The 22175-nt window shown below is 44.3% G+C and overlaps 1 protein-coding gene across 1 annotated transcript in view; it reads right to left on the bottom strand.

Annotated features, from left to right (window-relative positions):
- Positions 1–8115: 8115 nt before the first annotated feature.
- Positions 8116–22175, bottom strand: part of triob (trio Rho guanine nucleotide exchange factor b) — a gene marked incomplete at both ends in the record, with an annotated part of 60262 nt that continues 46202 nt past the window's right edge. The window contains 16 exons of the mRNA XM_080857380.1: positions 8116–8253; positions 8515–8696; positions 9142–9322; positions 9880–10071; positions 10179–10256; positions 10790–10840; positions 11209–11301; positions 11517–11606; positions 12008–12077; positions 12593–12696; positions 13651–13717; positions 14347–14471; positions 14960–15055; positions 16797–16967; positions 17630–17865; positions 20049–20313. Coding sequence (XP_080713506.1) covers positions 8116–8253; positions 8515–8696; positions 9142–9322; positions 9880–10071; positions 10179–10256; positions 10790–10840; positions 11209–11301; positions 11517–11606; positions 12008–12077; positions 12593–12696; positions 13651–13717; positions 14347–14471; positions 14960–15055; positions 16797–16967; positions 17630–17865; positions 20049–20313 — 2139 coding nt within the window. The remainder of the gene's footprint in view (positions 8254–8514; positions 8697–9141; positions 9323–9879; positions 10072–10178; positions 10257–10789; positions 10841–11208; positions 11302–11516; positions 11607–12007; positions 12078–12592; positions 12697–13650; positions 13718–14346; positions 14472–14959; positions 15056–16796; positions 16968–17629; positions 17866–20048; positions 20314–22175) is intronic.

Below are 22175 nucleotides of genomic sequence, written 5' to 3'. Positions count from 1 at the left end.
GATTCTAGAGAGAAAATCTAGATACACATATAGATTTTTTAAATATTTTAATGGCATTTCAGAACTGCACAATACTATTTATATTTGGAAAAAAAGGATTGTTTTGTACACATTTGCTGTACTGTGCAATTTTTTTGCAAAGGATGTTATAGAGGCCTGTTGTACATATAGTTTTCCCGTTTCTGTCATCTGCAGTCCTGCAGTCAGTACTCCGACACAGTCAGTACCCCACACACAGACGAACACATTTCTCAGACAACTTTACCACGTAGAATTCATTCTGAGTGTACTCATTTGCAACGTAGTATGAGTTAAAAAGTGAGGTAACATTTTCTGTATTCTTTGTCATCCTCGGCGCATAGTTATTTGCGGGCAACTTGTACAGTTTGTAAAATGTCATGAGATTTTTCTCAGGACTGTTTGCATGTATTTGCATGTTGATGGATGACTGGCAGAAGCATAACAGATCAGTTTGATAATCCTGTCTAGTACTACTGTGAGAATATCCTGTGTGTTTGAGGTCCTCATGTTAAAGGTGTTTAAAATCGGTACTGCATGAAGTGGAGCAGTGTGTTACACCATTAAAGAATGTATATTTTAATATTTTTATTGAATGTCTATTTCAGATTGTATTTAATGATCTTTCATTGTATTGTATTGTTTTGATATATACTTTTCATCATAGTACTGTTGGATAATCATGTTTAAAGATAATGCAGTTTAAAATAAAGATTATGTCATGAGAGCCGAAATATCTAGACTGAAATGTATTCATGGTATATCATGTTACAGTAATGTTTTGTTAATCATTAAAATCATTCATTCAAATCAATGATTTGTGTCAATGCAATATGTGAACAGCTCTTTCCCATATTGTTTTTTACATGCATCACTACGACCATTAGGGCTCAGATACACATACGCGTTTTTGTAAAAACGCGACGCTAGGAAATACATTGATTCCTATGGTACGGCGCGATTTCACGCAAAGCGCCCCGTACCATAGGAATCAATGCATTTCCTAGCGTCGCGTTTTTACACAAACGCGTATGTGTATCTGAGCCCTTATGAGGTTGATCATGGAACAACTGCCCCCTAGTGGCACAAGGGCACAACGAGCAGGTGACAAATCAAGGGTCATCCGGATACATTTGCTCTATAATTTAGAGGAAAATTGTAAATGACCTGCAATGTCCCATCAGGAGGTGTACTTAAGAGGCTGTAAAATCACAAAGCTAGTTGCTATCGCGCAGAAATATGCTCCAGAGATACATTCAGAAGAAGTGGTGGTGGTGGTCTGGCTCATGAGTCATGCACTAAGACCAACTTCATTTAGGAAGTAGCGACTAACAGGGAAACAAGACAGCCTACTTTTACTAAGGGAGAAACTGTTTACATTTATATTTGACCAAGTCTTAATGTTTAATTGACGAATTTATAGTTAAGTTGGTTGGTCAAGTTTAGGCTCAATTCAAAGTAAGAAAAGCGGCTTTTAAATTAGCATACTCGGAGGAAATCCAAAAGCTATCACAGACTTCGCTGAAGGTTTCGTGTATAATGGTAAACATGTAGGCTATACATGACACAACATATTAAGATAATACATCTCGAATTCTTGTAATTTAGTAAATTATTGTCGGATGGGAACCCCCCATAAATACGATGGATAACAATTCTACCCCTTTATCTTTCTCAAATTGAATAAGAAGCGTCAGGAAATAGCGGTTAATCCTTTAAAGATGCTGTGTTAACTAAGTTATTAGAAAGCGCTTGGTTGACCGAGGGAATGTCCCCGTTTCACAGGACAGTAATGAATGGGCAAATGTCACTGGATACAATCGTTGTTTCCCCTTAAGAATAGAAAAAGAAAAAAGATACACTTCAACACTTGACCTATTGACACTTCACAGACAGGCATTTCCCTTTAAAGATGGCTTTCTAGTGTGATGTGTGGGGTGCAGAAAAATATTGTATTTAATGAACATTCATTGTTTTGTATTATATTGTTTTGTAGAGTTTATAAAAAATATTTAATATAAAGCTTATATGTCATAAAGCCGAAATGTCTAGACTGAAATGTATCCATGGTACATCATGTTGGAGTAATGTTGTGTTAATCATTTAAATCTTTCATTCAAATCAATGATTTGTGTCAATGCAATATGTGAACAGCTCTTTCAAATTGTTTTATACTTGCATCACTACGACCATTATGAGGTTGATCATGGAACAACTGCCCCCTAGTGGCACAAGGGCACAACGAGCAGGTGACAAATCAATGGTCTTCCTGATAATGTTCTTCTAAAGTGTACAAGCCATGGGCCCAAAGGGAGGCATTTTTTTCTTGGGGGATTATCTACAATTTTACTTTTAAACGGTTGTATACCTACAATTTAGCGTATGGGAAAAGCTATGTACTTGCTCGACAAGGTTCAGCTCAGTTTTTAGAGGGATTTGTGCCAGATACAGCTCCTAAAAAAATAAAAAAAAAATAATCTACAATATTATAAACATCCACTGCTCAACGGGTATTAACAGTATCCAGCTAATTTTTGTCTTTCTGCTGTAAATTCTGTTGATTTGTTTTACTTAATGTTTTACACACTTTAATCTGCCAAACTGACCAGAACTTTGTAGACCACAATGATGCGAAATGATATATTATTAATGATATTATATGTTGTACAGCATAAAGTACCTTTATGAAACCAATTCATTTTCTCTATGATTTAGAGGAAAATGATGCCCAACCCCTGGTTGATTTGACATGCAATGTCCTATTAGGAGGTGTACTTAAGAGGGTGTAAAATCACAAAGCTAGTTGCTATCGTGCAGAAATATACACCAGAGATACAAACAGAACAGAAGTGGTAGTGGTGACTCCTTCTGGCTCATGCACTATAAGACCAACTCTATTTAGGAACTAGCGACTAACAGGGAAACAAGACTAACTGTTTACATAATAGCCTACTTGAACAAGACTTGAACAAGAGTGTTAATTGACGAATTTATAGTTAAATTGGTTGGTCAAATTTAGCCTCAATTCAAAATAGCCTAGTAAGAAAACGGCTTTTAAATTATGATACACTTACAGGAATTTCAAAAGATATCAGAGACTTCGCTGAATCTATCTTATAATGGTAAAAATGTAGGCTATAAATGGCACACCATATTGAGGTGGAGTTCTTGTAATTTAGTAAATCGTGGTCAGATGGGGATCCCCCTTAAAGACGATGGCTAGCAATTCTACACCCTTAACTTTCTCAAATTGAATAAGAAGCGTCAGGAAATAGTTGTTAATCATTTGAAGATGCTGTGTTAACTCAGTTATTAGAAAGCGCTTGGTTGACCGCGGGAATGTCCCCGTTTCACCGGCCAGTTGAAAGGGCAAATGTGTCAGAATCAGTGACTGAATACAATCGTTGTTTTCCCTCTAAAGAAACACTTCAACACTTTCACAATCACAAGGCGTTTCCCTTAAAAGCTGGCTTTCTAATGTGATGTGTCATGTGTGGGGTGCAGAAAAAGAAAAAGATTAGCTTTGGGCTGTAGCTATGCAAAGCAGCTGTACATGCGTGTGCAAAAAGACACACACACACACACACACACACACACACACACACACACACACACACACACATCTCAAAATGTCTCCTAAAATGTTGGTAAACGTATGGATTAAATCACTTGAATGTTTTAGTCCTAAATCTTGAATGTTGTAGTCAGATCTTTGGAAAAAAAAATAACACCGATGCTCTCTGCTATCTACTTAATCATCTTCGTAAATGACATGTTCCCAACCCACACATAATTAAATCCTTGTTCAAACAATACCTTATAACTTCCTCACATCTGTACATCCTGCTGTGGTTGACAGCTCATGAGAAAAACGTATACAAACAGGAGGCGCTGAATTCACACCTTCACGGTTCACATTCACGTATTCTACTGATTAGATCTGATCTGACCTGATTAGGCCTCGGATGGTGTTGCCTTATCAGATGTGTCATCGGCGGAGAGCTTGCTAGTAGAGCAGTGCATGTGCGCTGCAAAGACATGAAAAGGCTTCCCGGTAGTTTTTGGCTGAGTTTAACCTTGCTCAAGGGCTCCACTTGCAGAGAGCAACTCCTTTGAGGTTGTTACCTGCAGATTCATGTCAAGATAGCGTGAGCACAGACGCACAAACAACCACAGTCATGGGACACGCCAGGCAGAGTAGTTTTGAAAATCAGATTTTAGAAGGTGAGTCTTTTCAAGGGGCCCACAGTGTCCACTTACTATGATAGCCTTGAGTTCCACTTCCGTATTCCTCATGGTCTGCCTTTGTCTCCTGCCCCAGCAGCTCTCTGACGTTTCTAACCAGTGCTCTCTACAAACCCCGGTCCAGTGATCCACAACCCAGAACACCAGTACACAAACAAACTTGCCTTGCCTATTGGGTATTAATGGCAGTGGTGGTGCACTGGTTAGGCTCACTTGTTGCGCCTTGTTCCCAATCGCTGCAGGTTGTCTGTGGGCTGCTTTGGATACAAGCTAAATACTGGGCCTTTATTATCTGGCCTCTGCTATTTTGGTGAATGCTGCTTATTGGTGACATGTACCAATGGCCCAGTGAACACCATCAGCATCATTCCTTCTTGTTGGGTCTGTTGATTCCCCCTCTGATTATTTATTAGTGTACTTACATGCAGTCCCAGCAAATCAATGAATTCATGTACATACATGCAACCACTGTGACCTGGTATAGAGGGGCAAGGTTTAATGTAATATCCACACTTCCCCCTAAAGACTGAATGCACTCGACGCATACAACGCTATATCTCAGCTGAAAGTGAAGATCTGATCAGGACTATGAAAAGCAAGTTCTATGTTGATAGTGTCCCTTTATGTGTGCATCTTTCATTTGATTATTTATAAAATGTGTCAATTTTACTTTTTTTTTTATAGATGTCATCACACCTTCATCTTAGTTGCTATGGAGGTCTGGTGGTGAAATACCAATATCTAATTTTATTGTATGTCATTTTGTGCAACCCATGAGGCTGCATTTTATTCACCACTGGCTGAAAACATGCACCCAAACCAAACTAATAACTTCCACATTTTTGGTAAACAACATCACACATATGTCATTGTTCCATCTGCTTTAATCTTCATGAATATAAATATGCAGAGATATAATTTCTGTACACAGAAATATACACACACAAACAAAACGAACACTTAGAATGTAAGTCATGTATAAAATATGAGTATACATTATGTCCAGTCCCCTATTTGGCTGTGTCTGTAAAAACTATACATTATAAAACAAATGAGACTTAACACTTACCCTTTAAACAAGGAGTACAACCATGTTTGTTTTAATCTGATGAATTAACAGAATTTACATGTCTTACATTGGAGTGCCTAAAATAAAGTGGTATACCCAGGTTGAAAAGAAGAAGGGAATCGGAGATGTATACACTCATATTATTACTGAAATTACTTAATTGCTGTTTTCCTAGAAAGGGGAGGCTATGACTCATTTTCAGCCTCATAACTCAATGACACATGAGGTGAAGCAAGGCAAAGCAGAAGGGGTAAGAGAGGCGCAGGAGTTCAGAGCCATCCAGCGTAAAGTACAGCTTCATTAACGCAAACGCACTCAGCATGCACAGGAAACTACACTACAACACGTTTGCCACACAGAAAGAGGAAGAGATCATTATTCAAATCCTGAAGTAAAGCTTTTAAGCACTCACTGGGTCACAGCAAAAAAAATCGAACCGAACCACAGGCAACTGAAAACAAACACGCTATTCACTTATCAGACACCTCATTCAGAAAGCCATTCTAAGCATCACAAACACTCAGGAGGCAAATGAACGGGCGAAAGAAGGACAGCTTTGGTTTAAGTGGAAATCAATTATTGGTGCAAGGAACAGTATGACACAGGCCTTGCATGACACCGGTCTCTAGAACCTGTCTCTTAGAACTCACTGAGCAGGAAAACACATCTTTAGAGGTCATTAAATTGAGAAGTACATGACCAGAGGCTTTCTGGCGGGTACACATTAAACAAGGTGATTTGTAAGTCTCTTAAAGTGCCTCACGTAGTTCAAGTAGAACATCATTGCGCACGGCTCCATTCAACAAGTCTCTGAGTAAACTCCAAGGTTGCAGCTTACTCCAGAGGAGATCTGAGCCTGATTGGGTGTGGATCCAGATCCAGCTGATAGAGGATACAGTATGTTCCAGAGAAGAGGGCCAGGCTTAGCAGAGTTAGCATTCAGCTATTTACTGTTGATTTCCCATCGGCTGGTTTTAATCATGCACCAGGGTTGCCAATCAGTGTAGTTTTGGTGGAGTATTTGGACTTCCTGGGATTAAGTAGCGAACACCATGTCAGCCACTGAACTCAATGGGAGTGCTAACTGTCTCACTCTCTCCGGGGCTATGTAATGAAACTATGTCAGCTTCTGCCCAGGTAAGAGCTGTTTCTCTGACAGCTGCCCCAGACCCTCACCAGATCAGTGCCACGTCTGGGCCAGATCTCACACAGAGTCAGCTGTTCTCTTGGTGGCCTGTTCCCGAGCTGAACCTTGTCTTCAAACAGAAGATCTTCCCAGGAGACTGCAGCCGAAGGAATTGTTTGAGGGCACGTATCCATGAGCTCAAAAAAGCATGGTGGGTGACTTAACAACACAAATGAACCAACACTATTAAAGAAAAACACACTTTACTTTGTCACTTTGATTTCATCTGCACCATAATGTCTTTAAAGAGTCTGTCAGTTTACCGTCTCATTCAATATCTCAAAATATGCATCTTCTGAAATTAGAACGTCTTCTTCCATATCGCTATCCATAGAAAATGTAATCTCTTTTAAAAAACACAAGGGCTCACATACAGCACTGGGACCTATGGTCACTTGCTCTGAATCCTGCAGAAAGCAGGGAACTACAAGCTGCAGCCAGTCGGGATCTGGACAAAATAGATGTGGCTAAGTGAAACCCTGGTCTGCGGCAGAGTGTCTCATCTGATGCAGTGTGTGTGAGTGTGTGTGTAGCTCTGTTATAGCAGCAACATGCAGCAGAATTACCACAGATAGAAACATCTAGTGCAGCATTGTGTTTACTCAGAACATCACACTGTGTGTGTGTGTGTGTGTGTGTGTGTGTGTGTGTGTGTGTGTGTGTGTGTGCGTGTATGAGCGCATATGTGTGTGAGAAAGACAAAGATATAATCATGTGTGTCTGTATCAATGCGTGTTTACGTACATGTGTAAGAGAGCGTGTGTGTATATGCGTCTAGACATAAGTGTGTGTGAGAGTAGTAATCGTCCTGTGCTATCAGTCATGCAGGAGAGAGGCGGAACAGTTTAGAAAGAGATTAGATGCTGCTGATGTGGTTGGATCTCACATAGCAGGTGCTTTTGGACCCAATCTAGCCTGCATGTGGCTCAGATTCTGTACCAATATGGCTGCCACCTGAAATGGGAACCCTCCTCTTCAACAGGAAAAAGAAGAACAAGCAGGAAGTCAAAGACCTGTCAGCCTACAGGCCAGCTAACGTCTGACGCCTAATGTTGTTTATTTAACCGCTGGATTTAGGGCTGCTTTATATAAGATGGTTGAAGTGTGGAAAGTGCTTGTTATCTGTGGGTGTTAGAATCCAAGTGTTGAATGTTGGGATTTGGAATGTTTATTGTTTATTGTATAGTACTGCATGCTATGTTGTTGGTTTTACAGTTCACACATTGGATTTTGATGCTATTTGTGGACTGTTACATAATGCATGTTGTGAGCTTAATCAAAGGTGTTGGGTGCTGAGTTGCAAGTTGTGTGTACAGGGTCCTGGAATATTGCACACTGTGTGATTAGCATGGGGTGTTAGCATGATGAGGTAGGAGCTGAATGTGATGTGCTAGGGGCTGGGTTCTGTTGAGAACCAGGTGATCGGTGCTGGACGGTGGGTGCAGGAGCCAGAATAGCAGATGATTCTGAAACAGACCCGGTTCTGACCCGGCCCAGATCTGCCGACCCAGAACCAGGGTTTATCTAGCGTCAGCCGGTCTCAGTGGAAATTCTGGCTGTGTGTTGGGTTCTGGGTGCGTGAAGGGAGGCTCCAGCTCTACTGCATGCTGTTGGGGGCCGGCAGTAGCTCACTCCAGCTGCCCTGATGTCTCCTCCTCCTCTTCCTCCTCCTGCGGGGTGGTGGGGTCCTGATGGGCAGAGAGATGCTGGAGAGGCCACTGCTGCTGCTGTCAGTCTGGGAGAAGATGGAGGAGAGAGGTGGGGTGGAGAGAAGGGTCAGGGTCAGACAGCGTAGGCCTGAATACACCAATCCAGTGCTGAAACCTATTTCTGATTGCAGGACAGTTCAAATTAGCCCACCCTGACACACACACACACACACACACACACACACACACACACACTAAATTAACCTAATAACCTGATCTGTGTGTATGGTGGGTATGTGCTTGTGTGTTGGTTGGTGGGTTCGGGGCTTGAGTAGGTCATGGCCTGCATGCAGGAGCTGGGTACCTGGGGGGCGTTTGCCCAGGGCTGGGGAGCGGGGCTGATGGGGATGCTGGGGGGCTCGGGAGCGTGTGGCCCCCCCACCAACACCACCGCTGCTACTGCTGCTGGAGGCTCCAAGGCTCCCCCCACCCATGTGACTCCTCTGGTACTCAATTGGAGACGTCAGGGCTGGGGGGTGGGGGATAAAGAGGGAGTGCAAAGAGAGAGAGAGAGGGACAAAGAAAAAGAAGAGGGGAAAAAGAGAAAGGGAGAGGGAGAAGAAGTTATGGTTACAGGTATTTGGCAGATGATTTAGTCCAAATGAACTTTAGCAAGAAAGAATGAAAGAGTTCAGTTGGGAAAGGAATAGAGCCTGAGCCCTGCTGTACAATGTCTGTTTACCACTGCAGCCTAAAGACACTATTCCCACTTAAACAGGACTTAAGCCTTCTCTGTCTCTCTCTCTCTGTCACACACACTCACACACACACACACACACACTCGCACGCACGCACGCACGCACGCACGCACGCACGCACGCACGCACGCACGCACGCACGCACGCACGCACGCACGCACGCACGCACGCACGCACGCACGCACGCACACAAACTGGGTAGAGTAGGGGATTTACCATTGAGGAAATTGCGCTGGTTCTCCAGCATCAGGTTAATCTGGTGGCGCCAGGCTCGGCCTATAGCAGGACTCAATGCCAGGAGTATGAAGCGCTCATCACTGCCCCCCGGTGACTGGGAGGTCAGAACCAGTCTGCTGGGGTCAGAGTTCACAAGTTCTTCTAGACGCAGCCCGCTGACCTGAGGCAGGAGAACAGAGGTCATGACCTCTCATACTATAGCTTATGATATGCTAGCTATACAAGCTAGCATTTGTATAGCTTTGTAAAATCACTGTGGTCTTTAATTTTGATGTAATGTGATGATAATGAACGAACTTGCCATATGATATTGATTGATTGATTGCGGTGAAACAACTGGAATTGCTTCTATGTTTTTTAATTACGTATTACTATGTGTGAACATATCAACAGTTAATTGACATTCTAAAGAGCGTGTCAAAACAGTCAATTCAACCAAGCCGTGCTGTAAATGACATTAATTGTACTAATGTACAGAGTTTTTTTCTAAGAGTTTCCATACAACTGCACACTACAGATACACATTTTCATCTTTTCATCTTAAAAGCTCGAAATTAGAAAACCTTGTTAGAAGAACCTAGTAGAGCAACAGGAACTATATTTCTCAACTATATGTCTGGAGAATCTTGTATAAATGTTGTTTTTTAGGTTGTGTGGACCTTAATGCTCTATTTGAAGATGTGTCTACCGTGGTACTATTTGTGAAGGTGTGTCTACCTTAATGCTGTTCTTAAAGAGGTAGGCGGGTGTAGAAAAGCCTTTCCTGCGGTCCAGGGGCTCGCTGAAGATGATGATCTGCTCGAAGAGAAACACACGCCGCTCCTTCATGCGAGAGAGAGGCCCTGTCTCCACCTGACACACCTGGAAACTGTCCTGCAACAGCAGCTGGCCCTGCGCTGTGATTTTACCCTGGAGAACACACACACACACACACACAAACATTGATATACTTGATCTTAGTATACTTTTAATGGCTCAATGTATAATCTAGATACAGAGATACAGAGGTGGCTTACCTCAAAGCCCTGCAGGCGACCTACATTCATCATGTCGTTACATCGTTTGGGGACAATACACATGACCTCCACTGCTTTCTGTAACACAAAGACATTATACAAACCTTCACAAGGGACTCTTACAACACGAGACGACAACAAGTACAAACTCTCTTTTCAGTAATATCACTGAATGATGTAGGACATCTCATATATGTCATACAGCCTCCTGCCCTTACTGATCTCACTACTTAACTGGCTGACTTCAGGGTCCCTGACAAAACAGCCACTCCAGCTAGATTGTTCAGTGCTGCTGAATGTGTATATGGTCAGTAAATAGTGCTCATTACTCATTAGCTAGTGTCTTCACTTTAGATTGCTGTGTAGATTTCTGTGATAACTTAGCAGCAATGAGTGTTCAGTACTGACTGACCTCAGGTTCAGTGGCAACATCAGATAGGGTGTTCGGTTTATATGATATTTGTACTCTCACTAATGAGTGTTCAATACTCAGATTACTGTGGTTGGGTTAGGGCCCGTGATACATTTAGTTTGGTTTAGATGAGTATGTAGTGTGAGTCAGTAATGAGGGTTCAGTAGTCAGATTGCTGCGGTTGGTTTAAAGGGCTCACCTCTAGCTCTGTGCAGTCCACACCAGCCCTCTGTGAGAACTTCAAGATGTCCTGAGAGGATGAGGAAAGATGAGAGGAAGATGAGCGAGAGATGAGGAGGAGAGGAAGAATCACTGAATGAACACAACCTACTACACCTACAGCAGATAAATGTAGGCCAAGTGTCAGGGGAAACGACTAACCGACCCCCAGAGGACAAAATGCTTGTGACATTTGAGTCAGCACTGACAATGCCTCACCAGGTAAACAGTCTAAAAGGGCAAAAAGTCTACCCACGCATTGTGCAGACTCAGAGCTTAGACTCATCACATGAATGTGGTGAGATCAACGGCACCGCCGATAAGCTCACTCCGAGCAGATAAAGAGCTCACCATGTCCACCTGAATAGCTGGCTCACCTGGAGCAGGTAGCAAGCTTACCTTGAGCAGGAGCTGGTATTTCATAATGCGCTGAACAGGCTTGATCAACAGGTCTGTGATGCGTAGCCTATGACCCAGCAACTGTCTCAAGCTCTGAAAGACAGACATGCATTTGCGCGCACACACACACACACACACACACACACACACACACACACACACACACACACACACACACGCACACACACGCACACCAGCAACAACATTATTGGTTAGTATAATATATATTATGAGCGTAGACTACATAGTAATATACACAATATATTGAATGATATAGTACGTATGTAATATAATGAATCCTGCCTAACCTCAAAGTAGGTGTCCAAGTAGTCTGACACAACATGCTCTGATTTGGGCTTGTTCTGGCAGTAGACCACATACATCTGAAAGCGTCTCTCCTGCATGGACCAAAGGGCAAGTCGGTCAGCATAAACACACCGTTTTAGTTATTGGAAGCTTATATAAACATGATGATTATCTCCACAAGGCCATTTAAGGGCAACGTGCCAAATAATGACCAATTTCAAACTTTTATGTACGTGCTACGACTGCCATATCAACAAATCGGCCATGTCTCGCAAACCAATCATGTTCTTTGGAAAGTGGTGAATGTGCACAGTGACTATTACAGAGACCTTGGTTTAAGATGGTGAAGTGACAGTGAAGTGACGGTGGAGTGACGGGGGAGTGACAGCTGTCTCCCCGCTCCTCTCAAACAGTTATGTAAATGTGCCAGCTGGTGTATCATTTAAAGCCTTCTGAGAGGCTTGATGTCATCATGTCTGAGTGTGAGTCTTACTTGTTTGATGAATAGGGTTGCCAGTCTGTCAGGGCTCTCTAGGCACCTCTCCAGCTCAGCCAGGAAGTATCTGAGAGACAAAAATGACACCAGGGTGTACATTACAGCGTGTCAGCAGACAAACGCAACAAAAACATAGATAATGCAGCCCCTTAAAACATTCAGTGATGTCCATGGTTACTCCACGACCCTTAAGAGGGCTATCCCTCGGAACGAATATAAAACTAGAAGTGATTTCTGGTGGAGAGTGTGGAAATATAGTTAGTTAGATAGCTGGTTTACTGTAAGCAGTAAATGACCAGGTAAGTCTCAATGCTTTTAGATAGGAGGAGACTAAACAAAGATTCTATTTAAGAGACAAAGGCACAACAAACTCTACTGAAGAGATGTTTCTGAACGTGAAAATGTGAGCATATGTAAAGAAAGCGGAGCCCTTTTATTTTGCTTCATTTCTTTTTATTGATATATTATTCTAGCTGGAGTATACAGGTCCCACGTTTGTAACTACTGTTTGACCAGGTTCACATCGTTCCTGTCAGAGAAGAATACAGGTAACGTGGCAAACTGGTTGTAGAGGACACTTACTCTTTGTGCCAGTCGAAGATCTGATGGAGATTGCCAAAGATGATCTTGTCCTTGCCCTTCATGTCCTCAGGGACACTGTCCTCGTTCATCTTCCTCATGTAGCCCTGGAGACAGCGTTACGAAGTAGACAGTTACCGATAACATAGCTAACACCACCATGCAGAGAACACTAAAACTGCCCACTACAGCCATTTAACTTCTTGTTTTAGAAGTGCCTCTAGAAGTTTGTGGTTCACTCTGTCAAACCGTCATGACGCCTATTGTGACACGTTGCATGAAAAACTGCCTCCAGCTTAAGATATCACAACAGCATCAGCATAGTAGGAGATATCACAACAGCAATCAGCACAATAAACGCCATCACGACCGGCCTCAGCACAGTAGAGGACATCACAATAGTACAATATGTCCCGACAGAGTTAAGTGCAGTGGAAGATGTCAGACCTCTGCGCAGTACAATAAGAGTATACATGTTTAGCATGAGAACATAGGATTTTAATACAAGACATTTGATCTTAAGATAAATTATCTATACATAAGAATATAAGAACAGAGAGTTTGACGGTCCTTGGCATGCACTGCTTCAGTGACTAGTTGATTCATGCTGCAAGCCAGAACATTTGGTATTCAGTCTTCATTTGATGGGGGTTACACCCAAGGTTTAGAAAAGGTTCCTATCACCTGCCGCTCCAATAACACTTTTCACTGATACTCACCTGAACACATGTGTTATAATTGGCATAAGGCCTCTGGGCGGCTTAGTGCACACAGACATTTAAGCTATTTTACATGTAAGAATAGTGTTTGGAGTCTGTGTCTGTGTCTTAGTACACACATAAGTTAAAGGTATTTTAAGAACAGTGTTCGGAGTCTGTGCTTAGGTGTTAAGACTTGGCTCTTGGGCCTTTCCTAGCTGGTAAAGTTTATTGTGTTGACTTAGTGCTGTGTAAAACTAACGACTTATATATTGCAGTAACTGAATATGACGTTTATGCTGTAATAATAACTAACACACACAGAGACATAAGAGACTCTGAGGCAGTAAAAAGTCTTCTTACCTCCACCACTGAGCTGAGGTCCCTCACATAGTCTCTCTCAGTCTCCACCAACTCCAGAAGCACAAAGCTGAGGTTGTAGAGAGAAACAGATGAGGGAGTTAAGAGAGAGGGAGGGAAGGGAGGGAAGGAAAAGACAAAGTAAGGGAGGGAGGGAGAAAGAGGGGATAAAGAGATAAATAGAGAGAGAGGGCGAAAGAGGCGGTGGGATTGAGGGAGAGAGAAAAGAAGACCAAGATGAAGAAGAGGGGTTTCTTCATTAACTAATGTCTCTCTCAATTACGTTATCACTGCTACAGTATGTATGATGTAAGACACAAGGCGCGTGTGTGTGTGTGTGAGTGTGTGTGTGTGTGTGCCTGTCTCCGTCTAGCTGTGTGTATCATTTCAAACTGCACATCTGGAGCTCATATCCCCTCTACACTCTGAGCGATATGCTGAGATGTGTATTTATATGGTCGAGCTGCTTGTGGTCAAGCACTGACTCTGATATATCAGGGGGAAGTGCTGCAGACACACACACACACACACACACACACACTCTCATTCACTATTATACACAAACAGTCACCACAGGCTCAATACCACAGACATGAGGGTTCGTTCCAGCAGTGTGTATGATCTGATAGAAGCGAGAGTGCAAGAGTTAGGTTAAAAGTCAGAGAGAGGAGAGAGGAGGGCAAAGGTGAAAGGTCATACTGCCGTCTTTTCAGGAAGGCCGTCTTGCGTTCGTCCGTCTCTGGGATGGGAGGTGAGGAGGAGAGGAGGGAGTGGTTGCCGGGGTAACAGGAAGGGTTATGGCCATCAATTTGCTCATCCAGAGCCTACCCGCACAAACACACAACCAGACATGCACACAATCCACACAGACACACACACACAGAGGGAAGGACAAGAAGGGTAAAAGGGGTTAAGGGTTGCTGCTAATGGACTTCTTTAAACATCATACCCAAAGTTCAGTTAGCCCTTTGTGTGTGTGTTTTTGGTGTGTATGTTTGTGTGTACAGTATGTGTGCATGCAAAATGTGTGTGTGTTCATGTATAATGTGTAAGTGTGTGTGTGTGTGTGTGTGTGCAAGTGGTTGTGTGTGTGTGTGTGTGTGTGTATGTTTGTGTGTATGTGTGCATGTAAAATGTGTGTGTTCATGTATCATGTGTATGTGTGTGCAAGTGGTTGTGTGTGTACATGTATGTGTGCATGTATAGTATGTGTGTGTGTGTGCATCTACAGCATGTGAGTGTGCATTTATAGTGTGTGTCTGTGTGTGTGTGTGTGTGTGTGTGTGTGTGTGTGTGTGTGTGTGTGTCTTACCATCCTGCTCTTGACCAGTTCCTGGATGGCACTGACTAGCTCCTCTGCAGTAGGGGGGTCTGGGTTGGTGAGTCTGGTTGCCTGGCGCGGAGGGATCTTTGAGAGAGAGAGAGAAAGAGAGAGGGAGAGAGACCACAAGGGAACAATGAATGCACAGTGGCTTTGGTATAGTAGGAGTATTAATTTATAATCACCACAGGGGGGGAAAAAAATGCAATACGCAATGATGGCACAAATGCAAAAATTCTACAGCACACATAAAAAACTACACACACACTTTAGTGTAGTACATTACAGCACTTCACAGAATAAAGCAGGGACTCCATATTCCAACACTAATGGCAAGGGCATGACCTGTCTGATCACCTCCAATTTCACCTAGTCTGATTTCATCTGACTTATCTGACCTCATCTGACTCATCTGATTTATCTGACCTCATCTGACTCATCTGACCTGCCTGACCAGCCTGTTGAAATGTTCAAATGTTTACATTCACCACATAAAGCACAAGCACAGTTCCATGAAGTCACCTCAGGCAGCAGCTAACACCGGGGTAGATACGGCCCTAATCCGGCCCAGACTCGGCTGTTAGCTGTTACCTGGGCCAGGTGAGGAGGTGCGCTGATTTGCTCACCAGTATGGTCCTGTCACATGTGGGGCGTGGCCTCAGAACTCAGCAGCTCACCCAAAGAAGAGGGGCTAACTGCAGACTTACAACGGACAGGGTGGGGTTTGTTGGGGGAGTGGTTTGTGTGGGAGGGTACGTCTGAGGGGGAACCGTAGCATCACACATGGCAGGGAACAGCATGTGTGTTTGTGTGTGTGTGTGTGTGTGTGTTTATGTATGTGTGTGTATGTATGTGTGCGTATGTATTTGTATGACTTGCAGAGCACACATAGCTCAGAGGGCGATCAGTCACACTCACACACACACACACACACACACACACACACACACACACACACACACACACACACACACACACACACACACATGTACGGGAGACAGATCACATCTCACACACGCTGGAGGATCAGAGGCTTTGTCCTTACATTTATAATTAAGGGAAGAGAGGGCTTGTTCAACGTTTGAAACGGATCCAAACCAATATGAGACAAGTTTGGCTTGAGAAGATTAAGACAAAAGGTCATGATTAGTAACAAGGAGGGACAGAAGGACAGTTAGAGGACCGAACGGAAAGAGGAGCAAGAGGAGGAGGAGCAACAAAGACAGGAGAGGAAAGAGGGTATTAGGGCAAACAAGGAGAGGAGACGTGTGGAGGAGGACAGCTAGATGGACAGATATGGAAACTGGGATAGCACAGACGAGGAGCAGAAGTCCACATAATGCTACGGCAACAGGAGGAGGAGTGCACAGACAGAAGACAAAAGAAATTAATTAGTGATAAAAAAAGCATTTGTTCAGGCTTCAAAAAGCTGTAACCAAACTGATGAAAGAGAAAGGAGTAGGTGTGAGGTGGCATAAAAGCCAGTGGTTACCCCTGCAAAATGACCATCTCTGATTCCGTGTGTTTAACTAAGCACTGCTCATACGAATCACACCAAACGGCACTGATTGATGTTTTTAACACCTGTGCAAATAAACATTTAGTGCCGCTCTAGTGAACTAGTCACTGAAGCCTTCTTGTTTCACGTTGGTGGTTGTAATGCTGGTCAACGTGGAAGCTTTGTCATTTTCGTGTGGTCAGCGCTGTATGTTCTGGCATGCAGAGTTGTGTGTGGTTTACAGGGTGTGTGTGTGTGTGTGTGTGTGGGTGAGAGAGAGGGAGATACAGAGAGTGTGTATGTTTGTGTGTGCATAACAATGAGCCTTACCTTGTCCTCCTGAGAGTCCTCTTGCAGCAGGCAGTGCTGCTGTATGGCCATAGGGGGCGGTAGAGGAGCAGCTTCTGAGCCCTCCTCTCCTTCGTCCTCCCCACAGCTCTGCAGCCCCGAGGACGATGACTTAGAGAGAGTACCACTGCACACAACTTCATCCCTCACTCGCTACAGGCAGAGGGAGGGAGATAAAGATAAAAAGAGAGAGAGAGAGAGAGAGAGAGAGAGAGAGACAACAACATTTAACTACTCCTAAGTTCACAAGGGCTACACAGAACCCTTCAAACCTAAGGCTAAAATGGAAGAGAATACAAGTCAAAGATGGCATTCTTTAGCCTTTTAAACAATAGCTAGAATTAAAAACTCCTTTTGGCAAATGGGAATTAATTAACATGAAGCAAGTAACAGAGAGAGAGAGAGAGAGAGAGAGAGAGAGAGAGAGAGAGAGAGGAGAGAGAGAGACAGAGAGAAAGAAAGACAGACAGAAAAACAGAGTTTAGCAGTCAGATTTAGAGGAAGAGGTGTGTGAAACAGAGCGATAAGACAGATCCACAGAGAAACAGAGAGACAGACAGACAGACAGGTAGAGAACTTATAATATATAAGTGGGAGTTTGACAGACCGAGTAAGATGAGGAACTTTGTGAAAGAGAGAGAGACAGACAGCGAGAGAGAAACATATCAAGATGAAGATAAATGTGATCGGTAGAGTGAGAGAGGGGATGAGTGACAGCATGGGGATAAGACAAAGAGAGTGTGAGTGGTGTGTTTGTGTGTGTGTGTGTGTGTGTGTGTGTGTGTGCGTGACAGAGAGTGCTACTGGACACACACCTCCTCCGTGTTGTCCTCTTGTGGCGTGGTGATGGTGACGGGCTCTGTGTCTCGTGGTGAGCGTGCGCCATCACGGCCCCGCCGCTGCTTGCTCTTGCGCTCGTGGGCGTCGGCCCGGCCACTGCTCAGCCTCCGCACCGGACTGCTCAGCCACTTCCTTAACGACGAGCCCGAGCGACGGTTGCCCGGGGAACCACCCGAAACTCCACCGTCAGGACTGGAGACGGACAGAGAGTCTAGAGAAGGAGAGAACAAGAGATAAGATGTTTTTTTGGTTTTAAGGAAAGTGGCACAACATCTAACCTCTGTTTTGTGCTATCTCAAACACACACACACACACATGCACAAACACAAACACACAAACACACACAAACAAACAAACAAATGCTTACACACATTTTACAATCAATTTATTCATTGGCCTTGTATCGTATATTTGCACAATGGAATCAATAGAATGGAATGGAATGGAATAGAGCCATCTCTGCACCTCTCGGCTTACCAGACATTTCGCTCAGAACCCTTAAGAGCAGCTGAACTGAGCCTGGCATAGATCTGGCTCTGAACTGGCACAATCTCTTCTTTACATTTGCCGCCTATGACTTCACATTCCATTTTGAGGTACTATCTGGCCTTGCTCCCAGCCTCATATAGGCTTGCTGGTGCTCTACAGACATTATGTAAAGATCTTGCATAAGATGCTCTAGGCTGCGTGGTGACTGTTGGACTCTATAAGGCAGAAGACCCACACGTTCTGTGGTATGTTCCCCAGAGAGAGAGAGACAGAGAGAGAGAAAGAGAGATAGAGAGAGAGGGAGAAAGAGAGAAATAGAGAGAGAGAGAGAGAGACAGAGAGAGAGAAAGAAAGAGAGAGAGGGAGAGAGGCAGTGGGCTGTGTTCACTGCTGTTGTTACAGGATTCATAAACACAAACAACTTCTTTATGTTCACAGAATCCTATTTATAGGTCTTAGCACAAGGTTTGCAAATGTAAACAACATTTAGACATATTTCTATGTACATCTAAACATCACAAATGAATATCAACATTTACTATAACTTCGCATAAATCAAGATTAAATATATTCATTTTTCATAACCTTGCCAAAATATGAATATGTACACATAGCATTCAGTGATTTCAGTATCAGTAAAGTAAGGACAACACAATTGTACATTCCCATTAACATGAAGTGTTGTCTGTGATAGAGTTACTTAAGAATGTTGTGACCTATGTCCAGAGAAGCAAAAAGCTAAATATTATGTCAGCCCTGGCAGTTAGCCTGACTTATACCACTGAGTGCCAGAAGAACACACAAGACAAGCAGAGAGATGAACAGCTATATGCATGCTTCTATGTAAATACAACAGTTTGCATGTTAGCAGCAACCACTAGCAGCAAGCAACCGTTAGCACATACGATCACCACCAGGGTCTAATAGGCGACCATTAGCAGAGGAAGCTAACATACCCAAGTCCAGCAGCCAGTAGCGGCAACCCTGTGAGGGTCCCAGAGCAGGCCTCATGAGGATACAGAGCTGAGGGCTGTCAGCTAAGCCATGCCATGCCGAGTATTTATAAACTATTCAGCAACGCAATGGCAGACATCAGGAGAGAGCGATGGACAGTTGGAACAGAGAGTGTGAAAGAGCAGTGGGAGAGAGGCATACAGAGAGAGAGCAGGAGAGAGCGAAGGGATGGGCTTTAACTTGGCAGTGCAACTAAGAGGGAGCCCATCCTACAACTCCTACTCGGTCGCTCAAGCACTCTAACTCTCTCTCTCTCTCAGTCTTTCATTTTCCCTATTCTTCTCAGTTTGTCAGTCTTTATCTCTCTGCCGTTCTGTTTGCTAGTCTCTCTGTCCCTCTCTATATGTCTGTCTTCATGCCAGCATGTCTCTAACTCCTTTACTAGATGAAGCCTGCAGAGGCCTCTCCCACAATGCTCTAGCGCACTGAACCCTCTTGGTCTGACAGTTTCTGTTCCTGTATCAGACAAGTTTCGAGCCAGATTGCAGAAAAGATAAGAAGCGTTGTTTATGATTTTCGGCCTTGATGTGGTGCAGGTCAACTGCTAGCTGCAGCCCCATCATCAACATGCCAAATACCTGCGGCCCAAGAGACAGAGTCGTTCACTGGACAAGCCCAAGCTTTCGTTGTCTGGGCCCTAACAGTAATGGCCACTAGCTATAGACAGTAGAATAGAGACACTTTTAGACTGCACACAGAGTGGATGGACACTCCATCAATGCCAGGCCAAAGCCCTTCAGCTGTGAACTAGGGATTCTGTACTGCATGCACAGATGCCAGATTGATTGATTAATTGATTGATTGATTGATTGATAAGCTGAATCATTGATTGATTGATTGACAGATTGATTGACTTACTGAATGGTTGATTGATAGACTGGTAGGCCTTACCTCTGCTGCTGTGCAGGTCCTCTATGCCAGCGGTGCAGTGGGCGAGGGGCAGGTAGAGGGAGCAGCGGGGCACCAGCCCCTCCAGCGTGCCCCCTCCCTCCGAGCAACGCACCCGGCACCAGTCGGGCCGGTCCGGTGTGCCCCCCATCAGCTGCAGCCTCTGGCCGCGACGCACCGTCAGCTCCCCACCACTGCTAGCCGAGAAGTCCCGCACTACCAGCGCCAAATCACAGGCCCCCGAGACCTGCAGAAGACATAACACATGCTTGACGGAAAAACATGAACGTACACACACAAATATACACATATACACACACACACATACACACACACAGTGGGTAGTAAAATGGTTTAGTTATAAGTTGAAGACCAGAAAAAACTCTCAAGCATGTAAATTCAAGTGAGCTCTGTTTCCCTCCAAAGCAGCAACTCCACCCAGTCACCTCTACCCACACCATGAACTTTCGAACAGGAAGTGAAACATCTCCACAGCAGTGAGGCACTTCTTCTTTTCTAAACCTCTTATCTCTACATGTGCACTATTTATTTAAATCAAAAACTTCCTACCGCTAATCTGGACGGGTGTCGTGAGTGTCGGCTGTGTTAACTCTCAAGCCTGTAAACTGAACGGAGGTCTGTCTGTGTCAGGTGTTATTGAATGTCCTCAGACATTCCAATCATACGCACACACACACACGGATACGCAGTAGCAGTCACACACACACAAGTGTGTGAGCACAAAGGCAGATAGAAACACAAAAAAAACAGATAAGAGGACCTCCCAAGTGATGTTGGAGGCAGACAAAACCCATTGACATACCCATTGGTAATGTGGCAGAGCAAGAAAGCTCACAAGTTGAGCCACCGAGTTTTTAGGTTCCATGTCATCAGACACCTTTCCGTCAAACCCAAACAACAACACTAACACCCTTATCTCCAGAGGGCCATCAGAGTACAAAGCACACCGCTGCAGCCCAAAGCCCACCGCTGCAGACCAAAGCCAACCGCTGCAGACCTGCACTGATCCCCGGTCAGTGAGGAGCCCCGAAGAGGCCCTGTCTGTCCTGTGGCCGTCTCAGAGGAGTGAGAGTCGCTGATGGAGAGCTACGGTAGGAGACAACCCAGAGGCATGAGAGCCGCTGACGGTAAAGAGGAGACGCCAGGAGAGGAGGACCAGAGAGTGGAGCAGCAGGAGCGCAGCCTGACACCTCATCCATTGCCACGACAACACAGTCTGTCATCACTTCTCAGAGCACCGAGGATGAGACACATCGGAATGTGAGGGAGGAGAGGGAGGAGGCGGGGGGGGGGGGGGGGGGGGGTGACAGAAAGAAGAAAAGAGGAAAGGAGGACTGGAGAGGATAGAGGACAGAAGAGAGGACAGATGACAGCAGAAGGATGAGAGAATAGGGAGAGGGACAGAAAGCAAGGGTAGGAGGAGAGAGATGAAAACAGACAGATCATGATAAAAGGCAGAGGAGAGATCAGGAGAGAGAAAGAAGTGACGTGGTTTTTGATCAAACCATGTAAACCCACTTCAACCCACTTTGGGCTTTGGACCTTGTAGAGTCTCAGTCTGACTGTACTCTGATGTGGAGAATCTATTTCTCTTTCTTTCTCTCTCTCTCACACACACACTCACACACACATATGCACACACACGCACACACGCACACACACACACACACATACACACACACACACACAAACACACACTGCATGGAGGAGCTGCTGATCATCACTGGGGAAACAGGAACTTGCTGTATCGGCAGAGTGTGGGGGCGGCCCAAAAGACACTCATGAGTGTGTGTGTGTGTGTGTTGTGTGACATTGTGTGAATGTGTGATCATACAGCATCAGTGGGTGTATGCGTGTCTGTGACTGTGTGTGCGTATGTGTGTGTATGTACATGTGTGTCTAAAGTATGTGCACACATGTGAGAGGATGTGTATGTGGGAATGAGTGTGTGCATGTGTGCAGGCATGTGGATGACCATGTGAGTGTGTGTGTGTGTGTGTGTGTGTGTGTGTGTGTGTGTGTATGTGTGCGTGTGTGTATGTGTGCGTGTGTGTCTGTGTGTGTGTGAAAGTGTGTGTGTGTGTGTACATGTATGTGTAAAGCGTGTGC

This window comes from Sprattus sprattus, assembly GCF_963457725.1.
Source record: "Sprattus sprattus genome assembly, chromosome: 19".
Classification (NCBI taxonomy): Eukaryota; Metazoa; Chordata; class Actinopteri; order Clupeiformes; family Clupeidae; genus Sprattus; species Sprattus sprattus.
The sequence above is the reverse complement of the archived record's forward strand: the minus strand, read 5'-3'. Positions and strand labels throughout refer to the sequence as shown.